Source organism: Pisolithus orientalis (genome assembly GCF_024613125.1).
Source record: "Pisolithus orientalis strain OTSU chromosome Unknown F5J12scaffold_5, whole genome shotgun sequence".
NCBI lineage: Eukaryota > Fungi > Basidiomycota > Agaricomycetes > Boletales > Pisolithaceae > Pisolithus > Pisolithus orientalis.
In genome coordinates, this window is record NW_026260786.1 from 950,494 (window position 1) to 963,626 (window position 13,133).

At 47.8% G+C, this 13,133-nt stretch overlaps 1 protein-coding gene across 1 annotated transcript; it reads left to right on the forward strand.

The window, feature by feature from the left end:
- Nucleotides 1–8,977: 8,977 nt before the first annotated feature.
- F5J12DRAFT_780596 (uncharacterized protein) lies at nucleotides 8,978–10,019 on the forward strand (the record flags this gene model as incomplete). Its single annotated transcript, XM_051742495.1, has 4 exons — nucleotides 8,978–9,322; nucleotides 9,449–9,578; nucleotides 9,611–9,653; nucleotides 9,932–10,019. 4 exons carry the CDS (start codon nucleotides 8,978–8,980, stop codon nucleotides 10,017–10,019), a joined length of 606 nt encoding a protein of 201 aa, XP_051603111.1.
- Nucleotides 10,020–13,133: the final 3,114 nt, after the last annotated feature.

Genomic DNA, 13,133 nt, shown 5'->3' on the forward strand with positions numbered 1-13,133 from the left:
TGGATAAGATGTGGAAGAAAGACACAAAGGGCTTAGCAGGCCACAAGTACCAGTTTTTTCAAACTCAGCCAAAGTTTGGACTCAGCCTACCACTCTTGCAGGGGTCTCATGGGTTCAACCCCTAAGAGGGGGATACTGTCATAGCTGTGCCTTGACCTTGGCTGGACTTGGCCTCACACTCATCCAGTCCAGCCTTGGCCTCACCAAACCCTTACCCCCAGTAGGTCTAGTGCAATAAGCACTGCCTTGCAGTGCATGTCATTTTGGTTGAAGCCTTGCCCAGTCTCATCCCCAGTCTGCCCTCATTCCCTGTCCCAGTGTGAGTCAAAGTGTGGTTCAGTGGTGAAAACCAACCAAAACCAACACAAGAGACAATAAGAGCAAGTGGTGGTGTGCCTATGTGGTACCTAGATGGTAGAACCTTTGATTTGGGAGGGTTTTTGCAAGCTACAACACTCAAAGATGAGTGCTGAGGGTTGGGGGTGCTCCTGACAAAGAGGGAGCAAGAATGCAAGAGGATGTGATGGGGTAGACTGCTGTCAGCCTACAGAAGGATGGATGATGACTTAATTTGATGCTCTGAGCTGCACTGAGCTCAGGGAGGACTTGGAGCAAAGTATATTGATGATAGATGATAAGTGAAGTAGATGATAGCTAGACCCTTAATAAAGTCTCAACTATCAAAGCTGATGAATGATTTACTGATGATGATAAAATGTGAGCAAGAGGGGCTCTCTGATGTCTTCTTCTTATTCAGCTATCTAAGTACAGTGATTTATATACAGTACAGGGGCATTGCCTATGGAAAACAAGGTGCAAATGCTTGGTAAGTGATTGGTAAGTGATAAGTAAGGAATGTAAGCGGTGGGTAATCATCTTAGAAAGCATTGGTAAGCATTGATAAGGATAAGTAAGCCAAAAAGTGAAGAATCAGTAAGCAAGGTCAAAAGATTGGTAAGTATTGGCAATAGGTGAGTCAAAGACAGTCAGAATGTCAAAGTATGAGTCAAGTAATGTCAGGAACTGGGAAAGTGCACTGGAATCACATCAGGGGGAGGCTGTGCATGTCACATCTCAAAGAGATCACTTTTGGGCCAAAGTGGGATGACAGAGAGGCAGCACTGATCTGATGCTGATATAGTACATCCAAAAGTGGACAGGGTGAGTCAGATGTCAACAGGGGTCAAGCTTTGGGGGTCTGTGGGGTGACAGGAGCATAGGGGATCACAACTTTCCCCCCCTAACTGTCCTTTCAGTGAAGCAAATAAAAACTTCATGAATGAGGCTCTGTTGGAAGAGAGGACAAAGGGGGAGTGTCTTCTGCTGTATCTTGCAATAAGGAAGCAAAATGTGCATCATACTTGTCATGTATGCGATCAGGGAGAGTGGAGAACAGTAGATTATACTGTAGCTGTTGCAATTTTGGAAGAATGATGGACATGACTGGTATGAAGATGTTGCAGGGAGCAGGGAGGAAGGATCCATATGCTTCTTGGACTGGAGAGACTGAAACAACCACATAAGTCCTTTCCAAGAGAATGACAGACCTGAGGCAACCAATGAATGTCCTTCTAGAGGTCATACTGACAAAAAGAAAAAGAACACACTGTCCAAGCTGGATAGGCTGAGAGGGGGCAGACAAGGATGGGATGGGAAAGATGCCAGGGCTGGTCCCAAGGCCACTGGGAAGGCTGACAAGGGGAAGAAATGAAAAGCCAATGAAGAGACCCCCAAGCCCAGTCCAAGTAAGAAGAAATGGGTGAAGTCGAGTGTGAGGCCAATCAAGGTACTCAATCTTGACAAGCCTGAGGCTAGCAGGAGTAGGATGAGGGAGGCCAGTGCATACTCAGGCTTGGAAGACAAGCTCAAGCACCTCATCAAGGCCACAGGGCTCATTGCCAATAACCTGGCAAGTCTCTATGACCTGCAGGAGACTGCCATCACAAACTCAGGCCAGATTGCTGACACCCTGGAGGTGATTATCAACAAATCATATGGGTATGGGATGCCAGCCACCCCCTCAGACTCAGGCTCATCTGAGCTCGATGCTGATGAGCTGCATGAGGAGGTGGAGTGGTTGCAGGCTGGGGGTGAGGAAGAGGAGGCCAAAGGGGAGGATGAGGCCAAGTAGGCCTTAGTGTAGACCTTTTTGTTTTTTCCCTTCTTCTGCAAATGTCACATCCAGTGTCTGGTCTCATACAGTAAGGTAAGAGGAACAAAGAAGAAAAAAAAAAAAAAAAAAAAAAGGTAAGTAAGAGGACAAAGGAAACTAGATACCAGGAGAGAACAGAAAAGAGAACTGAGGCCAGCCGATGCTGGTCCTCATTGGAATGGGCCGGGTTTACTAGGGTAGCTGGAGTGAAATTCCTGTATGAGTTCAGATGCATTGTCCAGCTCTGTAGCAAGTACCCAAGTAGTTTCTTCATTGGTCCCTTTGTAGCTGGTCCACTGGACTAGGTACTGTAGCCAACACCAGTGATGCTGGTCAACCTTGGAGTCAATGATTTCAGCCACCTTGAACTCTAATTCACTGTCAACCTTGACTGGTGGGGGTGGTGGCTTGAGTCTGGTTCAGGATGGTGTTAGGGAATGGCTGGCTTGAGTTGGGAGATGTGGAAGACCAGATGTACTGCATGCATTGAGTCCTGGCAGATGCACAGTGTGAATGAGTGGGTACTGGCCTGAGCTATGACCAGGTATAGGTCCAAGGTTCTTCTCCTGAAGAGCTTCTTGGAAGGCTGGGTTGACCAGAAGTATTTGGCTTTGACATACACCTGATTGCCTGACCTTGAAGTCCTGGGCCAGGCATGCATCTTAGCATTCAGCCTGGTCCTTGGTAGTGCATTGTTGTGCAAGGATCATCTCCTCATGAGGTACTGGTGCAGTGAGTCCAGGTTGCACTGCATAGTCACAAGCCTGAGTGGAGGTGAGGTGCACACTCCAGGGTACACTGAAATGTTGGGATGGTAGCCCTTATTAGTGAAGAAGGGTGATACACCAGTAGTAGCACTAGGGGCATTGTTGTATGTGAACTTGGCCAAGGGTAAGAGATTAGCCCAGTTGTCCTGCTGGTAGTTGCAATAGACTCAGAGATACTGTTCCAGGGTCTGGTTAGTGTGCTCGGTCTGGCCATCATCCTCAGGGTGGTAGCCCGAGGTGAAGTGTAACTTCATGTCTAGGGCTTTGCCAAGTGACTGGAAGAAGTGTGAGACAAACTCTGAGCCTCACTCCCTCACTCTGAGGTTACATGGGCTGGCACTCCATGCTTAGAGAAGACATGGAGTAAGAAGAGTTTAGTGAGTTCTGGGGCTGTGATAGTGTCATGGGTTGGGATGAATATGGCCTGCTTGGAAAGCCAGTCAACTACAATGAGGATGGCCATGAAGCCAGATGAGGCTGGGAGTTGCTCAATGAAATCCATGGATATGGAATTCCATGGTTTCTCTGGCACTGGAAGTTGCTTGAGGGGGCTGTAAGGCTGGTGGCAGGGGACCTTGGCCTGAGTACAGGCAGTGCAAGACTAGACATAGTCTTTGACAAAGGTCCTAAGGCTGGGCCAGACATACTCATGCTGGATGAGTTCTAAAGTGTGGTTTTGGCCAAAGTGGCTGGACAGGGGATGGTCATGCTTAAGCCACAAGACCCTAAGGTGGAGATCATTTGAGTCTGGCATGTAGATCCTCCCATCAAGTTGAAGGGAACTAGTGTCATCTACTGACCACCAGGGATCAGACATGTCAGACAAGCAGATTTGTGAGACCAGGTCATCTGGCAGTGCAGTCAGGATATCATTGTGTAGTTTTTCAACATCCATTAAGGCAACTGCTTGTAAGACCAGGTATTCAAGGTAGGTTGCATGGACAGAGACTGCTAGTTGCTCCTGGGTGAAGGCTGGTCTCTGGTTCTGTGGGTTCACTTGGGCATAGCTGCTATCCCCCTCTTTGAGGTGGACATCCCACTGTCTAGTTAGGGCATTGGGCTTAGCCCCAAGCTTTCCAGGCCTGAATTGAATGATCATATTGAACTGGGAGAGGAATTCAGACCAGTGAGCTTGGCAGCAAGTGAGTACCTTAGAGGTAGAAAAGTACTCTAGGTTCTTATGGTCAGTGACAACATTGACTGGTGAGGCCAAACCTTCAAGGTAGTGACACCAGGTCCAGAATGCTTCAAAGATGGCAAGCAATTCCTTATCATGGGTGTCATAATTCAACTCTGGGATGGTCAGAGTCTGGGAATAGAAAGTGACCAGATGTATCTGACCATCACTGCAAGTGATGGAAAGGATGCTGGTGATGGTGTAGTCTGATGCATCAGTCTCCACAGTAATGGGGACCCCAGGGATGAAGTGAGTCAAGACTGGTGCAGTCATGAAGGTGGCCTTGAGGTTGTTGAATGACCAGCAGCACTCCTCAGAGAAGTTCCAAGGAGTGCTCTTATGGGTATGCCAAGTCAGTGGTATGATGATGTCCAAATAGTTAAAGATAAACTGGTGATAGAAGTTTGCAAAGCTGAGGAAAGATTGTATGTCCTTGACCTTGTTAGGCTTGGGCCAATCACAGATAGTCTGGACTTTTTCCTTGGACATTGTGAGGCCAGCAGGGGAGAGGTGGAAGCTGAGGTACTCAACCGAGTCCAAGTGGAACTCACATTTCTCTGGCTTTGCATAGAGGCCATGAAGCTGAAGTTGGCAGAGTACCTCTTGGACATGCTGCTTGTGGGACTCCTTGTCTCCAGAGTAGATTAGAATGTCATCAAGGTAGATGACTATGCAAACATCCAACATGTCTGTGAGAATGGTATTCATGAAGCATTGGAAGGTGGCCAGGGCATTGGTGAGGCCAAAAGGCATTACTAACCACTCATAAGACCCATACTGAGTTCAAAATGTGGTCTTCCATTCATCACCTGGAACAATCTGGATGAGATGGTAAGTATGTTGGAGATCAATCTTGGTATAGATTTTGGCTTGGCTTGGTGAGTTTAAGAGGTCAGAGATGAGTGGTAGTGGGTATTGGTCTTTCTTAGTGATTTTGTTCAGGCTGTGGAAGTCTACACAGAGCTGGAGGGAGCTGTCCTTCTTTTTAATGAAGAGGACTGGCACAGCATAGGGGGAAGAGGTCGGACAAATGAAGCTGGTAGTGAGATTTTCATCAATGAAAGTCTGGAGAGCTTGGAGCTCGACTGTGGACAGTGAGTAGATAGTGCTGAGAGGCAGGGTTGTTCCTTCTTCAAGCTCTATTTTCAGGTCATAATCCTGGTGAGGCAGCAGCATCAAGGCCTTGGCCTTGCTGAACACATCAGTGAAGTCATGGTACTCCTCTGGGACATTGGGTAAGTCCAGAGGGGATGAGGCTGAGGCCAATTGAGCCTGAGTTGAGTCTGAGGGGCAGAGCTGAAGTTGGAACTGGGTGGACCCTTCAAGTTTGCAGGCATGTACAAAGGCAGCTGCATTAACCAGGGATATGTGAGGGGCCTTCAGGCGGGTGCAAGCTGGGTAGTCAGTGACTGGTACTGATGGTGCAAGGCTGGGTTGGTAGCTAGGACTGGGGTCAGGAAGATGGGTGGGGACCAGGCTTACAGGGGGTGTCAATGGGGTTGGCATTCCTTGTATAGGAGTCCAGAAAGTTAGACTACTCAGTACCCAATCAATCAACAGATTGTAGTGGGTGAGCCAGTCATGTCTGAGGACTATCTTACACTCAGAATCCAACAGGGCTAAAAACAGGGTTACTGGGGTGGCATCACTGGATGCAAAGTGGATATTGACATCTACTGCTTGGGTAATGGTGAATGTGGATGTTCCATCGAAGAGTTGGAGTCAGATTGGGGAGACTGAGTAAGGGGTAAATGAATGTTGATTAGCAAATTGGTTATCTATAAAACAATGAGTGGAACCAGAGTCTACTAAAGTATGAAGCCAAGGTAAATCATGATTTTCTATAGTGATGTACAGAGTCAATGAATTTGGGCTGGAAAGAGCAGATGCATTGACTCTAGCCTCCAAGTTTGCACAACCAGAGTCAACACAAGCTCCCAGATTGTGCAGAGTTCCAGGAGCTGCTACCTATTTTTTTGTCTCAGGGGTAGAACCTGAGCCTGAGGCTGGTGCAGCCCTGGTAGTGGCCACAGCACAAGCCTTGGCCTTTCTGGCTTTCTTGGGGCATTTGTCAGTGAAATGACCAGACCCTCCACAGAACATGCAGAGGTTCCCATCCATGTGATGCTTGTGTTCCTCAGGGGTGAGTTTTCCATCCTTGCCAAGCTTGCTAGACTCAGGCTTGGATGAATTGCTGTTATTGTTGTTGCCTGGTTTTGATGAAGCTGGCTTGGGGGAAGATCCAGAGTTGTTATTGCTGTCAGTCTTGGCTTTCTCTTGACTGGTCTTGGGCTGATTGTTGTTGCCAGAACCTCCAGCCTTATTGTTGCTGGAGGCAGACAAGCCTTGATGCCTACTTGCCCATTGGACTTCTTCCTTGCACTCCCAATAGTGCACATCTATTTCCTGGGTGAGATGATGTAGCTTGTGTAGAGTCTGCAGTTTGCCAACCCAACATACTTCATCTTTGATGTGGTCTGGGAGCCCAGAGTAGAAATGATGATGCAGTGCACCATCTCTGTAGCCCCAGACTTGCAAAGCAAGTCAGTTGAAGTCTACTACATATTTGTTTATGTGCTGAGTATCCTTCATAAGTAAATGGTCAAGCTGACTTTCAGTGTCAGTGACTGGGTCATGAGGTCCAAAAGTGGTTTGTAACTCCAGGACAAACTCCCTCCAGGAGTCCATCCAGAGAGGCTGGTCATTGGGGTCCTCAACCCTGAGCAAGTCTGGCTTGAACCATTCAAGAGCCATGCCTTTGAGGTAGGACTGCATGAAGATGACTTTGGTATGGTCAGTCCTAGAAGCCTGGGGTCAGTCTTGGAAATTCAGCATGCACTGGATAAAGAAGGCATGAAGCTTCTTGGGGTCAGTGCCATCAAAGGTATTGGGCTCATGCAACTTGGTCCTGCTCAAGGACTCAGGACTAGTGCAGGCATTGCAAGCCAGCAGTTCGATGGCCTCTGTGAGGTTGTCCAGGACCATAATGGCAGGCTTGGTGTCCAGATCTGGAACATCTGGTTCATCCACTGGATCATTCTCTTCTGGATTATCATCTCCAGGCCCATCATTGCCAGGACCATTGCCAGGGTCATCATCATCAGGATTGCTGTTATAATCATCTCCTGGCCCATCATCACTGGGGTCATCCTTGGGGATGGGAGCAGTGGGATGACATGGGGTGGGAGTATTGGATGTCTGGGCCAAAAAGCCCCTGAAAGGACTAATGGGATCTGGAGAGCACCTAGTGGTGCCCAAGGCAGCTAGCACTGTCTCACAGCAAGTTCCACTGGCTGAGGCAGAGTTGGGGTTGGTGGCAGAATGGCCATGGGGAGGTTGGAAACAAGTCTTGGTTGCCATGGTATGTTAGACCCACACAAGTGGCAAGTCTGAAATACTGTCAAGTTAATGACATCCAGGTTGAGACCAGACTGGAGACCGAAGCAGGCATGAGGCTGAGAGGGGTCAGGGTCAGAGATGTAGCAGAGATACAGAAGGGTGGACTGATTGAACTTAGCAACTGAGGTTACAGTGCTATTCCCTTGTGTGGGTCTCAGTCTGAGTGTGATGCTGAGGCAGGATTATCAGAGTAACTTAGTTGATTTCAGACTGGGGAGTACAGGCTGAGTATCTAAAAGCTTATATACTAGAAGTAGCTATGGTACAGAGACCAGTAATGCCGGTCTTGCAAAGATTGCTAAGATGATTGGTAAGACAAGTATTAGTAAGGTATGACTAAGGTAACAGAGACCAGGACAGGGTGAACTGGGGACAAGACTGGGCAGAATTCAACCAAAGTGACCTGCACTGCAAAGCAGTGTGTACTGCACTAGCCCATCTGGGGATAAGGGATTGGTGAGGCCAAGGCTGGACTGAGTGAATGCAAGGCCAAGTCTGGCCAGGGTCAATACATGACTATGACAGCAATCAGCCCTGTGGCATCAATCAGCCAGTTGAGCTTCCCTTCCAAGCCTGAGTACTGCACTGCACTGGACTCCCTTGGTCTACTCCCATCAGCCTTGGGTTCATTGAGGTCCAGTACCTTGATCAGCTTGACACTCACCTTGACCCACTTCTTGCTCAGCCCAGGCTCAGGCATCTCCTCATTGACTTTCTTTTTTTTGCCTTTGTTGACCCTCCCAGCAGCCTTAAGACTGGCCTTGGCATCTTTCCTGTACCCAGGCCATCAGCACTTCTCTTTCAGTTGGTTGCACTGGATGCAGGCAACCTGCTTCTTCTTGCCATCTATGAGGAACTCACAGATGATTTTTGCTTAGGTACATTATCTCCCAATATACATGTTGATTAAACAAAATGTGCTCATTTATTAGTTGGTGCAACCTTGTGCAGAAATTCATACTAGATGGCACCAGGTCCTGCCCAACTGGACAAGATTTGTCCAGTCTTGCTAGCAGGTTGTGAGTCTGTGTGACATGGTATTACTTGCCTTCTTAGGCTATAATCTGTCAGACTACATCACATCCTGTCATACTAGCTGATGTCTAATTTTCACTGGGAATCACCACTGTACTGGTGCTACATTACGCTTAGTTTACCTTTAGTATTTAAGCTGTAGGAAGATTTGTTTAACCTCAGGCTGAAATCAAACTAGTCTCATCTAACCCAGTCTCCCTCTGTCTCCTGTTTTCTGCCTCTCAACCAGACTATGGCCCATGCAAGGGAATAGCACTGCTCTGCAGTTGCTAAGTCCAATTAGTCCAAACCCTCTAGTATCTCATTCCCCCTCTGACCCCCAACCAGACTCTGGACCAGCTTTGGACTGGCAATGAACTGGACTAAACAGTCAATCTGAATGTGAGAGAAGTCAGGGTCTGAGTCATAACTGGTGCATGTGATGCATGCAGACATTGAGAAGACAAAATGTTGGGGAAAATGTTGCTCAACCTCAGGAAAGGTGCAGAATGCTTAAGTGGACCTATGGTAGGAGGCTCTGTGGTCATGGGAGCTGCAGCTGGCACATATATGCTGGTTGGAATGATCATCTCGACAGGGACATTTGACAACTGCAAGCTGAAATGTGAAGCAAATGGGAGTGTTGTTGTCGTGACAGACAAGTTTGCCATCTTGGGCTCTCACAGAAGTTTGTTGGCCTTTCTGCATAGTTTCTTCATTGCAGACCAAGTATTTATGACAAGTGTGCAGACAGATGACACAGGTAGGGGTGAGACATGGGTTACTCCAAAAGGACTCTTCAGGATTCCCATTGTGAGTCTGACACTTGTAAGGAGCAAAGCATTGGGAACAGGAAGGGGCCTTGCTGGAGGTCAAAATTGATCTCATATGCTGAGTCAAGAGCTGCATGAAGCATGATTGATACTGATCAAAAGTTAGGAAGAAGTTGGGTTCAGCAGAGCATCTACAATGAATCTCTGTGTCAAACCTAAGGATGATGGTGAAGTAGTCAAGGAAGTGTTCCTTCCAAGTCAGAAAGCAGAAGTGACAAGACCACATGCACTTCATAGTCAGTCCCTGATGTTTACTAATCCATTCTAGGTAGGGTCCCAAGCTGGGGGGTGAGAGCATTCAGCATGGCACAGTAAGCATAGACACTATGAAGAATTAGTAGATGTCACAACCATGTCCAGACTACTCTAGACCAGCTCTACCCTGGTCTTGACCAGCCTCACCCAACCCTTGCCTCGGTGTAGGAATAGGTAATAGATGTTACCTAGAATTAGTAATTGTCAGTGATGGGCAAGATTTGTGCTTGACCCAAAAGGGAGGTTCTCACTGGAGAAAGAAGTGTAGTAAAAGTGTAAAAAATGCGAACTAGAAATGAATACTTAGCTCTGTCTGTCCAATACCTTCTGCCAGTCCTCCTGGCACTTTGGGTACTCCCAAAAGTAATAATTCTAACCTTGAAAACTTGCCAAAGTGTGAGACTATATCACCCTACTACTGAGGGCCTCTGAGATGAATTGCTTCCCTGGTAAACTGAACTCATGCGAACACAGCACACATGCTTAGTCAGCAATGCAGCTGCTCACCACTAAGTCTAGTGGTACAAACATGAAAACAAAAGCAAGAAATAAAACACAAGTCCCCCGACCCCTATCTTCTTCTGACCAAGATGACTTCTCGTAGGGAATTCAAACTCATTCCCTACACCAGTCCCAGCCTTAACCCTCATGAGGCACTGCAAGGCAGTGCCCAATTGAGTTGTCTGCTCAGTTGGTACTGGACCAGTGTAATACCCAGTCCTGCCACAAGTCCTGCCCCAGTTCCTGGTAATCCTTTGTTCATAGTCTTGCTTGATAATATTCTTTGTAACAATACTTACCAATTGGTTTACCAACCATCACTGTACCAGCACAAACCAGTCTCTGGTGCTACATTACACTTAGGTTACCTCTAGTATTTAAGCCATAGGATAATCTGTTTAGCCTCAGTCTGAAATCAACTTAGTTTCATCATAACCTGGTCCCCTCTGTTCTCTGTCTCCTATCTCTTGACTGGACTATGGCCCATGCAAGGGAATAGCACTGTGCCATCAGTTGCTAAGTCCAACAGTCCAAACCCCTTGGTATCTCATATTAGCCTCTGACCCCTGACCAGACTCCAGACTGGCTTTGGACTGGTGACAAACCAGACTTAACAGTATTTCAGACTCACACTTGTGTGGGTCACTACCCTTCTGTCCAAACCTCAGTATTGCACCCTCAGCATGCCTACCCAGACCAGAACTCAAGCAGCATGGGCATGTGTGTCATAGTTGTGTCTTGACCCTGGCCAGACTTGGCCTTGCATTCACTCAGTCCAGCCTCAGCCTCGCCAATCCCTTATCCCCAGATGGGCTAGTGTGGTACACACTGCTTTGCATTGTGGGTCACTTTGGTTGAATTCTGCCCAGTCTTGTCCCCAGTTTGCCCAATCCCAGTCTCCATTACCTTAGTCATACCTTACTAATACTTGTCTTACCAATCATCTTAGCAATCTTTGCAAGACCGGCATTACTGGTCTCTGTACCATAGCTACTTCTAGTATATAAGCTTTTAGATACTCAGCCTGTACTCCCCAGTCTGAAATCAACTAAGTTACTCTGATAATCCTGCCTCAGCCTCAGACTCAGACTGGGACCCATGCAAGGGAATAGTGCTGTAACCTCAGTTGCTAAGTCCAATCAATCCACCCTTCTGTATCTCTGCTACACCTCTGACCCTAACCCCTCTTGGCCTCATGCCTGCTTCAGTCTCCAGTCTGGCCTCAACCCAGACATCATGAACTTGACAGTATTTCAGACTCACCACTTGTGTGGGTCTAACATACCATGGCAACCAAGACTCATCTCCAACCTCCCTGTGGCTGTTCTGCCACCAACCCCAACTCCACCTCAGCCAGTGGAACTCACTGTGGGACAGCACTAGCTGCCCTGAGCACCACTAGGTGCTCTCCAGATCCTGTTGGTCCTTTCAGGGGCTTTTCAGCCTGGATGTCCAATACTCCCACCCCACATCACCCCACTGCTCCCATCCCTGAGGATGACCCCAGTGATGATGGGCCAGGCAACAATTATGACAACAGTCCTGGTGATGATGGGCCCAGAGATGATAATCCAGAAGAGAATGATCTGGAGGACAAACTGGATGTCCCAGACCCAGACACCAAGCCTGCAATTACAGTCCTGGACAACCTCGCAGAAGCCATCAAACTGCTGACTCACAATGCCCACACTGTTCCTGAGTACTCAAGCATGACCAAGTTCCATGAGCCTGATACCTTTGATGGCACTGACCCCAAGAAACTTTGTGCCTTCTTCATTCAGTGCAAGCTGAATCTCCAAGACTGACCCCAGGCCTTTAGGACTGACCATGCCAAAGTCATCTTCACACAGTCTTACCTCAAGGGCATGGCCTTAGAATGGTTCGAGCCAGACTTGCTTGGGGTTGAGGACCCTGATGACTGGCCTCTCTGGACGGACTCCTGGAGGGAGTTCATCCTAGAACTACAAACCACCTTCAGCCCTCGTGACCCAGTTGCTGATGCTGAGAGCCAACTCGACCATCTACATATGAAGGATAGTCAGCACATCAACAAATATGTAGTGGACTTCAATCAGCTTGCTTCACAAGTCCAAGGCTATGGAGATGGTGCACTGTGCCACCACTTCTACTCCAGACTCCCAGACCAGATCAAGGATGAGGTCTGTCAGGTTGGCAAGCCCTGGACACTACATGAACTCCACCACCTTGCCCAGGAGATAGATGTGTGCTATTGGGAGCACAAAGAAGAAATCCAATGGGCAAATAAGCATCAGAGCTCCTCCTCCTCCTCCTCCTCCAACAACAACAACAACAAGTCCAGCAGCTCAGGTAACAACAGTCAATCCAAGGCCAGCCAGGACAGGCCCAAGCCCGGCAGTAACAACACTGGTTCTACCCAGTCCAAGCTGGTTTCATCAAAACTGGGCAACGATAATAACAGCAATTTGCCCAAGCCTGAGTCTAGCAAACTCAGCAAGGATGGAAAGATCACTCCTGAGGAATGCAAGGGTCGCATTGAAGGGGACCTCTGTATGTTCTGCAGAGGCCCCAGCCACTTCACTGAGAAGTGCCCCAAGAAAGCTGTTAAGGCCAAGGCTTGTGCTGTGGCTACCACTGAAGCTGCACCAGCCTCAGGCTCAGGTTCTACCCCCAAGACAAAAAAAATAGGTAGCAGCTCCCAGGACTCCACACAATCTGGGAGCTGTGTTGACTCTGGTTGTGCAAACTTGGAGGCTAGACTCAACACATCTGCTCTTTCCAGTCCAAATTCATTAACCCCCTATGTCACTATAGAAAGTCATGATTTACCTCAGCTTCATACCCTAGTGGACTCCAGCTCCACCCACTGTTTTATAGATAATCAATTTGTTAATCAACATTCATTTACCCCTTACTCAGTCTCACCAATCCAACTCTGGCTTTTTGATGGAACATCCACATTCAGCATAACCCAAGCAATAGATGTCTCAATCTGCTTCATGTCCAGAGATGTCACACTGGTAACCCTGTATCTAGCCCCATTGGATTCCAAGTGT